Source organism: Cupressus sempervirens, chromosome 5 (genome assembly GCF_028749045.1).
Source record: "Cupressus sempervirens isolate cs-2001-9-10 chromosome 5, ASM2874904v1, whole genome shotgun sequence".
NCBI lineage: Eukaryota > Viridiplantae > Streptophyta > Pinopsida > Cupressales > Cupressaceae > Cupressus > Cupressus sempervirens.
Genome location: NC_143122.1, coordinates 1014747590 through 1014763460, shown reverse-complemented (window position 1 = coordinate 1014763460; position 15871 = coordinate 1014747590). Strand labels below are relative to the sequence as shown.

At 34.1% G+C, this 15871-nt stretch overlaps 1 protein-coding gene across 1 annotated transcript; it reads right to left on the bottom strand.

Moving 5' to 3' along the window:
* Nucleotides 1-9830: 9830 nt before the first annotated feature.
* On the bottom strand, nt 9831-11300 carry LOC149559381 (putative UPF0481 protein At3g02645). Its single transcript, XM_089831395.1, has one exon. The coding sequence runs from the start codon at nt 11298-11300 to the stop codon at nt 9831-9833; it is 1470 nt and encodes a 489-aa protein (XP_089687521.1).
* Between the last annotated feature and the right edge of the window lie 4571 nt (nt 11301-15871).

The window sequence follows — 15871 nt, the reverse complement described above, 5'->3', positions numbered from 1 at the left end:
TATTAGATACCCACTTTTTTTCGTATACTCGATTTAGTTTGAATACATAACAAGGATAAGAATTTTCTTTGGGTTTTGGCTTTGGGAGACAACAGGCACACGATTAACCCCAAATTGTTTTTTTTCCTTATTTTTAATTTTCCAAACTTTGGCTAAGTAGCTAATGACCTTTTTAACCTGGTAATGAAACAAAAAAGGGTTCCTTATGGAGATAATCAACCTTCCATTGATATAATTTTTGTCAAATTCAAGTTCAAGAAGTAATTATTACTTATTTTCTAATTGAGATACCTTTGAAGTCATGATTGATAAATTGATCAAAAAATAGTAGTAACTTTCAAATGATATAACCTTTTTGCAATACAAAATATGTGTTACATTCTATGTTTCACATACTATAAGAAAATAAAAATTCAATTTTATAAAGTTCATGAAAAGTTAAGGTGGCCAAACAAAAGATTAATTTTTATTATGAAAAAATTTTATTAAATTTTTTTTTTTAATTACTTGGGAAAAACTACAAAAAAAAACGTGTCATATCTAGGCAAGGATCTACTATGTATACTACAACTTATTGTGGACTAGCATATGTAAAATCTTTATTTATTTATTTTTTTAAATTAAGGTGAGAGATATTTAATTTCAAGATATATACAGCTCACAAATATAAATAAATCTTCAAATTATGTATTAAAAAAGTATGAAGGTTGTAAATAAACCAAAAATACGATTACTAAAATTTTTTATTCACAAATTTATATCTACCATATACATCAAATGCATAAGCTCCAACATTTTTGTATGATATGAAGGCTCCATTACTCAAAGTTTCGATGTGCTAACTTGCACATATCCAAGTATTTTATTTGAAATATTTGAAACTATTTCAGTTGGAAGAAAATGCATAGAGGAAAATAAATAGAGTAGAACCCAAAACTCAATAATTGAATCTAATAATACTTTATTTTCAAATGCATAGTAAAACTTTTCTACTTTCAGGACAGTGCACTTAACCCTCTATTCATTATGGTAAGTCTCTTCTTTCATGTTAACTCCAAATATGAATTTATTTTAAATGACCTTCCATATAATCTCTCTTAGTTTGACATCATCTTGTTCTTCATCCTTACAATAATTTTAATGCCTTTGCTATGACACCCATAATATTTTCTACTACTTTCCCAACAATAGTAACCCCAATGAAAGGTATGTGATCTTGCACTATACATTGAAGCATGTATATGTAATCACATTTAGAAAAACTCTTATCGCATCTTTGACAATACCAATTACCATTTCCATCATTGTTCACCTTCTTTTTGCATTGCCTATCTTTAAAGTTTTAGGGGCAAGGTGTATAATAAAAATTATCAAGTTTTATAAAACTTATGGTAGCTTTAACCACACCCCAACAAGATGCATTAGATCTACCAAGTCCCTAATCATCAACTTGTGCTATAGATTTTAACATTTTATCTTGTCCAAAAGATGAGATTTTCTTTGTGATAGAAGGGGAAACAAGACCTTTCCCTTCTGTATCAAACCATGATCTCAATTGATGCGCCTCCAGAAGATTTGGATTTATGAAAAGCTAGGTTATGTTAATTGTTCCTATAGATTTTCCTCCAAAATCACTGATGAATCCAGCCGACAATGTAAAGTATGTGACATGCTCCATTTTAATAAATTTTGTTCACTATTAATAAATCGAATAAAAATGTTAATTTAATATATAGTTACTTTGAAACAGCTGTAGAAGATTGATGTCACTAAAGAAAGCATGTGGACTTAACTAGCTAGTAGGAGAACTCAAAAGCTAGTCACAAATGATGCCCCGTCTTTAATTTGATCGTGGCCCACATTGTTTAAATAGGCAAAAGACCTGCACGGCAGTCAGACAGAGGACAAGAATCACTACGAAGCCTCCAATGACCATCCGCGGTTTTGAACCATACGCTTCCCATAATTCATTCCAGAGGCTCCTAAGAACAATAGAGCGCCACGTCTTACAGCTGCCCAGATTTTCCCTCGTTTCCATTGCATTGTGGCTGCGAAATTGTGAGGTTGGAGACGCTCAGCAATTGGGTGACGATTTTAGTGGGCCAAAGATTACCAATTATGACGCCCTTCTTTCTCATCACATCTACTCCCTCGCAGGAACTGACAGCCCGTAAATATATATAATATACACTTCGGAGCCCACACCCAATTTTAGCAGCACCATAGTCAGAGTTTTCCCAAATATTTAACGTCGTCCACAGTTTCTCCATTTACCTGGAATCTGATTCCTCCGTTTTTCAATTCAACTGCAGACGGAAAGTCCAGCCACCATTTCTTACGTTGTTTGACATTTTTAGAAGTTTTCCCATCTGCGCGTCCAGAACATACGCAGTGGCCACCTTTCGAACCTACAAAACACGACCAATAATATTGAACGTTAATTTTATCTAATTCCTTCTCAGTACTTTCGGTTGGCAGGGCCCCAAGACAGGAGTGGTGATAGATGCCCGTTTCCTCAGTAACTTGTCCAGTTTCTCTTTGGCGCTCTCTTCGGAATTATCGTTCATTTCCATAGCAAGAACGTCTTCAAAGACAAACAGTGGTATTTGATTGTCTAACTTGATCGAGTCCTTCATGATCTCCGCCTTAATCCAAGCATTCTTGGATATGGGGCCGAAGATTGGATGCTGCTCTGGCAGAAACAAAAACTCATTTTGGAAGGATTCATCGTCTTCTAATCCGAAGAGGTGAATTCTGAAAAACTCGAGCATGAAACAAGCATCCCGAGCCAACATCAAATAAAGCACCTCACCCTTGAATGATGTTTCCCTGTAGTAGGACCGCTTTATGTCCTCTTCCCTCCTGATTCTCTCAATCACTTGTTCGAAGTCAATGTCGGCTTTCTTACTTCCGTACTGAATTCTAAGAAACTCTCTACGTGCTGCATCGCCTTTGAATATAATGTTTCCATTCCCATGATTCAGATACTCTTTGGCATCTCTCATCCATTGATTCTCATCAAACTTCGACATGCTTCACAAGCTCATGCGATTATCTCACTGGAGAAGGAACATATCATGAAGTCGGAAATATATAATAATTACATGACTACCTTTAAACTCTTCGATCCATTTTTCCTCGGGAGGGCGTGTTTGAAGAGTCCAACAAAATATAAATTGAATCTGAGGAACAGGGTTAATAAGAAAATGAATGCACTTCAATGAAATGGCACTTCAACGCTTTTCCCACATTTAAACTTTTGTGATGTGAAAGGGATATTAGGTATCCATCCATTCTCCCACGACCATTCCTCCTGTCATTTATAAAAGCTATATACGAGGTATAATATAATAAATACAATTAGTAGAAAATGAATAGGAAAGGATTGACTCCGTGAAATTGAATTACATTTTAAAACAAATATTAGACGGCATTGACATGGTATTCACTTGGACCGATAATATACATATTTTTAAAGGCATACCTTGAAAATTATTTTCAGTTGGATATCTAACATCTATTTAAAATTATCTAGTAACAAATAATATTTAAAATATTCATATGAAAACGAGGGTGGGAGAGAGTCAGATATTTTCAGTGGTACTGAAAATAAACAAATAGATTATGGTGTTGTAAGAGCTAGTAGTCAAAGGAGGAAGGATGTCCGATCATCCCATTTATCTCAAGTCCAAGGCATCATTGTGACCAATCTAGAATCATTACCATCATTTGTTTTTATCCATTATGCAAATATTTTATAGTGTCTCTTCATCCTTCAATAATTTTAATGCCTTTGCTGTGACACCCATAATCTCTTATATTGCTTTCCCAAAAATAGTAACCCAAGTGAAAGTTGTGTGATCTTGCACTATACATTGAAGCATGTATATGTAATCACATTCAAGAAAAGTCTAAGGGTCTGTTTGGCTGCAGGAATATAAAAATAGGAATAGGAATACTTATTCTCAAATAGAAAATGGGGTTACATATTCCTATTCTAGTTTGGTTCACCCAGAATTTGATCTAGAATTCACAGATTCAAAAAATTATGTTCTCTAAAATATAAAAAAATTGGAATAGGAATACATATTCCTATTCCATCTATTTAGGTGGAATAGCAAATCCTCATTTTTGAGCCAAAATTGGAATACATATTCCAATTTTATTCCTATTCCAATTCCAATTTGGTGCATCCAAATAGCGAATTCAAAATTTTAAGAATATAAAAATGCCTATTCCACTTGTATTCTCATTGCAAAATGGGCCCTAATCACATTTTTTACAATACCAATTACCATTTCCATCATTGTTCAACTTCTTTTTGCATGGCCTATCTTCAAAGTTTAAGGGGCAACTTGCATAATAAAAATTATCTAGCTTTATAAAACGTAGGGTAGCTTTAACCACACCCCAACAAAATGCATTAGATCTACCAAGTCCCGAATCATCAACTTGTGCCACAATTTTTAACATTTTAGCTTGTCCAATAGATGAGATTTTCTTTGTAATAGAAGAGCAAACAATACCTTTCTCTTCTGTATCAAACTAAGATCTCAATTGATGTGTCTTTGGAAGATTTGGATTTATGAAAAGTTCAGTTGCACTAATTATCCCTATAAATTTTCCTCTTAAAGCACTGATGTGTCCAGCTAACAATGTAATGTATGTAACATGCTCCATTTTAATATTTTTCTTTCACTGTTGATAGTTGGAATAAAAACGCTACAGTCTTATCATGATATTTTTAATGTAATAGGAAGTTCCAATAATTTAATATAGTTACTTTGAAACAACCATCAATTTTGTTCAAAACTAGGAAAAGATTACATCAAAGATTGATGTCACTTTAAACAAGATCTCCATAGTCACCAAGTTCCTACATAGGCTAGGATGGTACAATTTTGAACCACAGAGGGAAGGGATTGAAGATTGGATATAGGTGAGGAGGAAGTAGCAAGTCTAGTTGATTTGAAAAGCAGTATACTTGATCCATTTAAATGTGTTCAAATGAGAACAAATAGAAGCTAGAGAATTAAATTTATTTATTTAATCAAAGAAATGTTGTTCATATGGGTGAGAGAAATGTAAAATATAGTCCCCACATGACTACACAAAAATTAACATCATCATTTAATCCAAATATTAGTCTCACATTATCGAGTATTAGTACTCTTGATCCCGATTGTTGATAAAAATAGTTAGTGGACATACCCCAAACTGGTCATGGAGAGGTAAAATTCAATGGAATGTTATATATCTAGGACAAACCTTCCATTTCCCTTTATATGTATTAAATGAGACCACATAGATATAGTAACAACATCGCTAGGACAAAAGATGGGGAATGCAAATTAAATATCTAAAAAGAAGGGACATTTGCTTCAATTGTCATAGCCCTTTATTGGTATACCTAGCTACTTGGAAAAAAATAGTAATTAGAACAATTATGTAATTTTGTTGGTACCCCTATCATACAATAAAGCTTTTAGCAATAAGCTTATTTACATGTATTTGAGAGAAAAATGTTTGGTGGAAGCCTCAAAAGTGATTTGCCACAGTAATGAATAAGACATCTTAACTAGCATAGACTATTTTAAACAAGAAGCATAGTATTTAATTGATGGTTGTAGTTTTATAGCCATCAAGTCATTGTGCAACCGACAAGGTCTCAATAAACACCCACCACTATATTGATATGCACTTAGTTTGCTACAAGTGTCAATACAATTAAACCAACTATCAAACCATCATAGTGACAAATATTTTAGAAATAAAATTTCTATTATGTGTGACATAAAAATTATAATCAATATTTTAATAAATTATTTTATCATTTTTTTATAATTTTTTTTTTAGAACTACTGATATTTTTAAAGTTGAACTTCCATGTATGGTTTTTGAAAACCACAATATAAATTGACTTACAAATTAAATATCATGAAAAATGCCAACATAATTTAGACTCAGAAAGCCTTAAATAATAAAGAAGACTTAGAAATCCTTAAACAAGATTGCCAGTACTACAAGTATTATAAGCAAAATATTCTCGTCAAGGTGTGTCCAATAATTTATTATCAAATAATTTGAAGCTTACACTAGGAACTGTAGAGGGAGTTCAAACAATGAAGCAGAAGCCATCACCCTTCTATGGGGGTTGAGAATTGTGTGAGTTAGAGGAATTAATAGATTAACAATCGAGGGGGATTTGATGTTGATTATCAGAGCAGTTAAAGCAAAGGGCCAGAGTAGTTGGAAGATCAAAATAATAAAAGAGGAAATTCGCATGTTGATGGAGGTGTGCCAAGAGATCCATGTGGGCCACATTTACCATGAAGGAAATGCAGTGGCAAATGAGTTGGAAAATTTTGGCCATAATGACATGTAATTCATCGAATGGGAACATGTCAGCCAACTTCCATCATCAACACAAGTGATGATGGAATGTGAGCATACTTCGTACAAGGCAATATGAGTCATTTCAAAAGATGGCACACCTTTATGAAGCTATGTGAGTAGGAAGGCTATTGGATTTATTTTTATAAAGTCAATTTTGGGCAAGATTGCATGAGGATATGCTTTTATGATCCCCTCACCACGAGCTTTAATTATTTCACAAAAAGGACGAGTGAAATTGTTATGTTTAGATGTGGTGAACCACAAAAGCAAGATGACAAGGACACTTTTGCGAAATCCCACTTCAAATATAGGTGGCGACGGTTTAATTTAGAGGGAAAGGAACTGATCACATATGTCACAGAGAGTGGTTTCTCATATTCGGAGAAGCCTTGTGATCTTATGATGGGTTTCTACTGCCTTAACATTTTTAGCTTGAGCATGATTTATTGATTATATTGTGGCTACCATTGTAAGAAGGGGATGTTAGAAAGCTCTAAGAAATTGGTGGTTGAGTGAGGTGAAGAAATGGGTGCTAGTGATTGCATTGAACCAGTGGAGATTGAGGAGTACATTAGGAAGAGTGAGGCCGCTTGGGTTTATCTTATAGAAAGTGGTCTACTTTCGTTTACGGAAGGTATGGAAAAGCATGAAAAGCATATCTTGATGCAATTCTTAAATTGTTGGAAGCATAGGAAGGTTAACATTAATGGAATGCCATTTGAAATCATGGAGGTACTAGTCGCTATGGTTGGTAGGTTTCCCATGGAAGGAAAGAAATGGTGTAAGCAGTCCAAGGTGGCAGATGGAACCAATATGAGAAAAAAATTAAGACCTAATGAGGAGCTAGTTCATGCACATGGTATGTTTTCCAGGGAGGATCTTCCACTACCTTGGGATGTGATCTGCTATGCCATTATGATATATATTACCCTTGAAGATCAGTTCCAGCTGCTATACTACTACCATTTCCCCATTCTCAACCATTTTAGGAACCGTGATCTGATTTCTTTTCATTACCTTTTTCTTTATTCCATGGAGGACTATTTCTTTAAGGCTAGGAAAAAGAGAGAGGAGGGCAAACCATTTTATATTATCCACTAGGGTTTCATACACAAACTTTACGAACACCACCTTTCCTTAAACCTATCGCTTCTGGTCAACCCATTGATTATTGCTACCCCCCAAATATCCACAAAGCCCAACCCTAGCTCTAGCCATAGAAAAGTCAAGAAAACCCATTGTTTGGAGGTTAAAATTACCCTTATTGATTTTGATATTGAGATAGGAAAGAGCAGGATAACTGCTCAGAGGGCTCGCAAATGTCTCCAAATGGAGAAATTTAAGTCCTCCCCTAAATAGGACTATAGCTCTAAGTCAACTGAGAGTGAGAAGAAACCAATTAAGAGGAAGAGGCCTCACCAAGACACTGAAAAGAAGGTTGTCTCTAGCCCTCCTAGCCCGTCAAATGTCTCAGACACTGGAAGCTATCCCTTCCACAAACAAAAGTGGGGGAGGACATCACCTTCCCCATGAAAGACACTCCCAAAGGTGGGGTAGAAAAAGGGAAACATAGCCATGGTTAGAGCCACAACAAGGCAAGGCTGGAGAATTCTATGAAAGAGCTCACGAAGAACCACATGGCATTTGTAAAAAAATTGAAACCTTGGTGGAATTCTCCATGAAGCTCATTCACTCTACTGCCACCACTTTCTATTTCCTACAGATGAACAACAATGAGAAGGATCTAGGAAAGGAGAGTGAAACCCGTCTCTCTATATATGGCATTCTGGTAGAGGACTGGCTCAAAACTCTCCTTGAGAAACCTATCAAAGAGGAGAGGGTGGGCATAAATAGGGAAGACCCTAAGGAGGAGAGTAACAAGGAAGGTGGATAGAAAGCGGGCAACTAGCCCTAGCTCTATTTTTTTTTGTTGTCTTTATGTTTTTTTTCTCGTTGAACTTGGTGCCCTACGGGGTTTTGTTATGTATGTTTTTCGATCAAGTATTGGACTGATAGCGGCAATAAGTCTATTAGCTGTTGGTATGTTTTACTTTTTATATGCTTGTTAAGAATAGGGTGGACGGTAAGAACTGCTCTAGTTTGGAGCTTTTCTCTATTTTTTTTTTGAAGTTTAAAACTAGTATCAGTTAGATAGGTGGGTGGTAACCCCTGACTATTTTTGGTCTACCCTTTTTGTACTCTAGGGTCAACCTCCTTTCTTTTGACTACTATCTAGTACTTCAAAAACATTACCAAGAACCAATAAAAGACAGTCTAATTGAAAGTAAAAAAATTTATACTAACACTCTTAGCGCACTTACATATATTTTTACTTAAAGTGGCATAGCTTAGCATTTATTTTTAGAGCTACATTTGTATAAAACTGATCATTCAGTTGTAATGATAGAACAATGCGCTAAGGATGGTTGTACAGCTTGACTGTGCCATTACGCTTGGCTTTTCTACAACAACCATAAGTGCCATTACGCTCACTATTACCCATGCTTAATAATGTCTGAGTTGTGGAGCATATCTAGAGGAAGATCTCAAAGTGCATGATCTGTAGAGGAGAAAGAGGTAATGCCAACACTAGCTTAGTTAGACTCCAAATCTGGGGAAGATTAAATAGACAAAAGTTATTTAAAAAGCGATAAAAAGGATAAAAAGCTTTAGAAGAGTCCAGTGTTTTATTTAACAAGAGGGCATCAATTCAAGCCAAAAAAAATCAATTGCTGAAGATAAATTACAACTCCAGAAGCAGATTGTGCAGATAGGAAATGATACCATGGAGAACTCAGCAATAATAGTGTAACTATAATGTAGAGTCTTACAGGGAAACGCTAAGCATGAAATACAATTACTGGAAACTAGACATGGCATGGAAGCATGATTTTCTTTTTTCATTTGGCATGATTAACTCAACTGGCACATTTTATGGAGCTATTTCTTTCGTTGATTAAGTCCTTGAATAAAATGATCTCAATGTGAAGGTTTAAAATCAGAATGGCCTAAGATCTCGTGTTCCTACACTTTATTGCCAACTATACGAGCTTTGCAATATTTTTATCTCCATTCTGCACCAAACCCGCAATCGAGACCTTGTGGAATGGGCCTTCTCTTGCATCATAATTCTAAAACCCTTTTCTATCATTCTGCCACTGAACACATGGACCAATAAAAGATTGCCAAAAAGTTTGAATTAATATTTATAATTAATAAACATGCAACTTTGGTGATATAAAAAGTAAGGAAAAAGTAAGACAAGATAAATGGTTAGAAAGGCTGAATCTCTATTAGCTATAAAAAATCAGTTTAATAACTGTTTAAACTAAATAAGCCTCTCCACTTAACTACATGCAACAGCTAGTAGGAAACCAAACAAATTACGGCTTTAAAGCAGAACTCAGAATCTAGTCACAAATGATGCCCCGCCTTTAATTTGACCTTGGCCCACATTGTTTAAACGAGCAAAAGACCTGCACGACAGTCAGAAAGAGGACAAGAATCGCTCCGAAGCCTCCAACTACCATCCACGGTTTTGAACCATAGGCTTCCCAGAATTCGTTCCAAAGGCTTCTCAGAACAATAGAGCGCCGCGTCTTATAGCTGCTCAGATTTTCCCTCGTTTCTATGATGGATTTGCACTGTGGCCAGGAAATTGTGATGTTGGAGACGCTCAGCAATTGGGTGATCAGTTTAGTGGGCCAAAGATTACCAATTATGACACCCTCCTTTCTCAACACATCTACTCCCTCGCTTGTTTGGCACAGCTCATGCAGGAACTGACAATAAGCAGTCATTCTTTTCTTCTTGAACCCCGGAGAACATATCTCCAGGGCAATTAAATTCCTTATATACACCTCCGAGTCCACAACCAATTTCAGCCGCACCAGAGTCACAGTTTTACCCTCGTATTTAACGTCGTCCACAGTTTTTACATCGGCCTCGAATCTGATTCCTCCGTTCTTGAATTCAACTGCAGATGGAAAGTTCAGCCACCATTTCTTACGTTGTTTGACATTCTCAGAACTTTTCCCGTCTGCTCGTCCAGAACATACGCAGTGACCACCTTTTGAACCTGCAAAACACGAACAATAATATTGAACGTTAATTTTCACTAATTCCTTTTCAGTACTTTCGGTTGGCAGGGCCCCAAGGCAGGAGTCGTGATAGATGTCCAGAATGTGCTTCCGTTTCTTTGATGCGTCCTCTGCACAGAACTCGAAAGGCCGATAGCAGATTCTCTCGAACATTTTCCTCAGCAATCTGTCAAGTTTCTCTTGGGCGCTCTCTTGGGAATTAGCGTTCATCTCCATAGTAAGAACATCTTCCAAGACAAACAGCGGTATTTGATTGTCCAACTTGATCAAGTCCTTCATGATCTCCGCTTTAATCCAAGCATTCTCGGATACGGGCCCGAAGATTGGATGATGCTCTGGCAGAAACAAAAACTCATCTTGGAAGGATTCATCGTCTTCCAATCCGAAGAGGCGATTTCTGAAAAACTCGAGAATGAAACAAGCATCCTGAGCCAACATCAAATGGAGCACGTCACCCTTGAAAGATGTTTCTCTATAGTAGCACCGCTTTATATCCTCTTCCCTCCTCCTGATTCTCTCAATCACTTGTTCGAATTCAACGTCAGATTTCTTGGTTCCATACTGAATTCTAAAAACCTCTCTACGTGCTGCATCGCCTTTGAATGTTTCCATTCCCATGAGCCACTCTTTCCCGAAATGGTTAGGGCCGATAGAAACAATCTGAGGCACATAGGAATGCTCATTTTCTTTCAGCAAGGCCATGGATGTCCTGAATATGCATGGAGGCTTCTCATAGGACTTATTCTTCTGAGCCAGATACTCTTTGGCTTCTCTCATCCATTTATTCTTATCAAACTTCGACATTCTTTACAAGCTCATGAGATTATCTCACCGGAGAAGGAACATATCATGAAGTCAGAAATATATAGTAATTACATGACCAGATTAAATTGTCCTTCAACTCTTCTATCCATTTTTCCTAGGGAGGGCATGTTCGAAGAGTCCAACAAAATATAAATTGAATCTATGGAACATGGGTAAATGCATATAACAGGTTAATATGAAAAATGCAATGGACTTCAATGAACTGACATTTCAACGCTTCTCCCGCATTTAGACTTTTGTTATGTGAAAGAGGACATTAGGTATCCATCAATTCTCCCATGACCATTCGTCCTGTCATTTATAAAAAGGAATATACGAGGTACAATTTAATAAATGCAAGTAGAAGAAAATGAATAGGAGAGGATTGACTCTGTGAAATTGAATTGCACTTTAAAACAAATATTAGCCGTCATTCACATGGTATTCACTTGGACCGATAATATACATATTTTTTAAAGAAAAGTATTTCGGTTGGGTACTAAGATCTATTTTAAATTATTAGTAAATATTCATATGAAAACGTGGTTGGGAGAAAGTCAATTATATTCAGTACTACTGAAAATAAACAAATAGATTATGGTCTGCTAAGAGTTATTAGTCAAAGGAGGAAGGATGCCCAATCATCCCATTTATGTGAAGTCCAAGGCATCATTGTGACCAATATAGAATCATTATCATCATTGGTTTTTTTCTCCATTAATCAAATATTTTATAGTGTTATACTAATGTTCTTATAATGGATTTCTACTTCATCAAATATAAATAATATTGTTATTACTATTTATACATATTTTGTACTTTACATATGACTAGCACAATTAAATATTATCATAATCAAATTATTGTGTATATTCTATCTATTGATTTCTAGAATAACAAAAATGAAGATATACAAGATCATTGCTCACAATGAAGATATTATTGTTCATATTAATAAAATTTGGTACTGTTCTTTTGATAATAAAGCTTGGAATAAGTAGTCGAATACTAATTGGACAAGTCTTGTTGATCCAAAAACTCAATGTTTTAAATGGCTGATGTTAACTGATAGACTTCAAATTAAAAGAGATGTTCAACATTCTGATTTATGTAATATTTGCAGGTTGCTTGATACGGGTAGACATATTTTGTTTGATTGCCTTTTTGCTAAAGAAATATGGAAACTTTTTGGTATTTATTAACCTATTAATGCGAATATCGTTGAAATTGTTACTGGTCACATTAATGGTCTTAGTAAGGATGCTAATTTTTTCTGGAACATGTTGTCTTCTAACATTCTTTCGCAAATCTAGAAATGTAAGAATGAGGAGAAGTACCAAGGTAAGCCAAGGGTTCTTACTGAATTTTTTCAAAAACTCACATATTTTAAATTCTTCTTGCAGGTTCAAACTACCATGATAATTGAAAAGGATAAATTAAGAAGGTTTCTTAAAGATGGGCAAGCTACTATCTTCTTTTACGAGCTGAAGTATGGCTATCAGTGGCGTAGGACTCTTGATAATTTGTGGGTGTTTGAGCACACATGCTAGACGCTGAACTAAGTGACTAGGAGGAACCATAATTCCAGAAAGGAGGAGATCTTTATGTTATCCCAGATCCAGGAGCGGAAGGGTATTGTTTGGATGGAAGGCCCACTCAGTTGGACCGCATGGGTGGATGCTTACTGTGATATTCTACACTAGATCTTTGCTGTTCGGTTCTTGTTGTATATGATTCATCCTAGTTGTATCATTGCTACTTTGGACTTGGTTTGAGGCTTTGCCTCTTTTATGCTCCTCTGTTATCTATGTATTCCTTTTCTGATCTCTCTATAGCTAATAGAAATAAATAACAAAAATGTAAACACACTTCTAGTCATGGCTATTATATTATCTCTATCTATTTCCATTTCTATATATGTTATATGCTAATTAGTTTGATGATACACCTATTTGAAAAATATTCCTTCCCTTAACTATAACTTACATACGAATCTATTCATGATGTACTAACCTTTGTTAGGTTTTCATATAAAAATTTGTCATCAAAGGCAAATAAGTTTATTTCCAAATAGATTGGTGGTGTGAACTAGAACCCTAATTTTCAGCATCTTTTAGCAGCTAAAAAAATGAATTTATTAATTAGGAAAATATATCAATTCTTATTCCTAATAATATTTAAAAATTATAATCATAAACTTCATCTATTTCTACACATTTAATTAGCTTACTTGATTTTTAGATTCGAAATAATACTACCATTTTTATGTCATTGAAGGTGAATAATTAGACTTTTGTTAGCCTTGTCCTTTGTAAAAGGGTCACACACGTTTGTGATTTTAACCTAAAAATATAATCAATGCAATGATTATAGATTTTAAATATTATCCACACTTGTTGCACGACACTCCAAATGTGTGCAAGATGACTTCCTATTCCTAATGTGTAGGAAGTGATATTAATATTATGTCTAATGCTTGCACATGATTGAAAGATTAAATCTCATCACTTTGGCTTTGAAATCTACAAACTAAAAAAATGATGCACTCATATTCTATTGAGAGGGATTACTTAGATTCTTTATATGATTTATTTCTATATTCATATTCATAACAAGTGATGAGATCAAAATACATGTCTCTGCACTCTATTTTTTATAATCTCCATCATGCTAGAGAAAGTTTAAACTACTTAAAGGTACGATTTCGTACAAAAACTAATAAGGCACGAATCAAGACAATATTTTAGGAGAAATCAATTTAAAGATGAAAGTAGGTCTTCTTGACACAACTAGAAAAACTACTCAAAGGCAACACTTAAGATACTCCTCTTGGTTCAATACTTGTTGACCTTATCAGGTCCTGAGACACTCCTAATTTTCACAATTTATAACTTCATATTTTTTGCAATGCATCACAGTCCATCGATAGAAAATTTCAAATTATATTAAAAAAAAAGTTTGATAATATTTAGCAATCATTGAAAATTATTCTATTTGTCAATTTTTGTCTCAATGCCATATTTTTAATATCTACGTGAAATGAATAAAAAATGATCAATGAACATAAGACATAACCTAAATTTCTAAATAATTATAGGAATTATCAGTTAAAATAGTCTTTGACTATACATTTATCCACTTTTGTCTAATTCAATAATAATGATGAGGTTTGATTTTAGAACATCATCTATTTGGTGGAGTAGTAAAGTTCAATATCAACAAAGTTCTTCAAACTATTTTCTCTTTGAGAAAAGCTTATTTTCTATTTAATTCACGGATATAATTATTTGTGTATTTATAGCACTTAAATTCTCTTGACCATATTTATGGCAATATATTATGGTCAATTTTAGCCTACATAATATGTTTTAAGGATTATATATATATATTTTTAAAATAGTTGAAATGGACATTTTATAAAGCTATGCACTACTCAACTAGGCATTTCTCTCATGGATTGGTGGCAGATCTCTATTTATCAATGTGGTGTATTTTTAAAAAATTACAATCTATTTTTTTAATTGTTTAGCTGGTGTAAAAGTGTTTCAATACTAGTTCACCCCCCTCTTAGTATTGCCCATTCCTAGAAGTTGAATAATAGAAAATAATAAATATATATAGAGTAAAAGAGATAAGTTTTTCAAAACAACAAATTAATATGCTTCAAAATCAGATAGGTAATTTGACTAGCCAATAGAATAAGAACATGATTTATATAGATAAAGTTTAAAGTCCAAAGAAAATTTTAAAATAAAAAATTGAAAACCCTTCTTTTAAATATATACTATTTCACTATTGTTGTTTCCATTATCATCTATTTGGGCATAATATTAGCTCTTGCAGGCATGTGATACCTAAAATGCCTACTTTTGGTCACAAAGAAGCTTTTTTGACCTGGACTAATAATGTGTCAAAAATACTTTGTCCATGGACATGCTTTAGGTTAGTGTAAGTCAAGTCATGGTGTCACTAAACTATGGAAGCCAAAACTTGTGTCTAGCATAGCTCAAATTTTCAAATTGCTTCATTTACAAAAAAGATGCAACGTGGTTATTAGATAGTGGTTGCTTGCATCATGCATAATTAGAAAAAGAATGAAAGTTTCAGGTTTTACAAGATGTTGATGATGGTTTTGTGAGATTCAATAATACTTTACATATTAGATACTATATCATGATATATTATATAGTATATAGTATATTTAATAGATATTATAATGTATAAATAATATATACATTATTTAGTAGAACAAAATATGAATAATATGATATCATAGATATTGTTAAATATATTATATTTTATATATTCTATTTCATAATCTAATAGAGGATATATATTAACAAATATTATTTATTTTAATATATTTATATGTTAATTTGACACTGGCGGAATTATCCACAAAATTTATGCATTTCACTACCACTATCCTTTATTTTCAGCAAGTGAATAAGGATGAGAAAGACTTGGGCAAGGAAAGAAAGACTACCTGCTCCATCTATGAATTTTTGGTGGAGGACTGGCTGAAGACATTTCTGGAAAAACCTATCAAAGAGGAGGGGGTGAATGTGAAT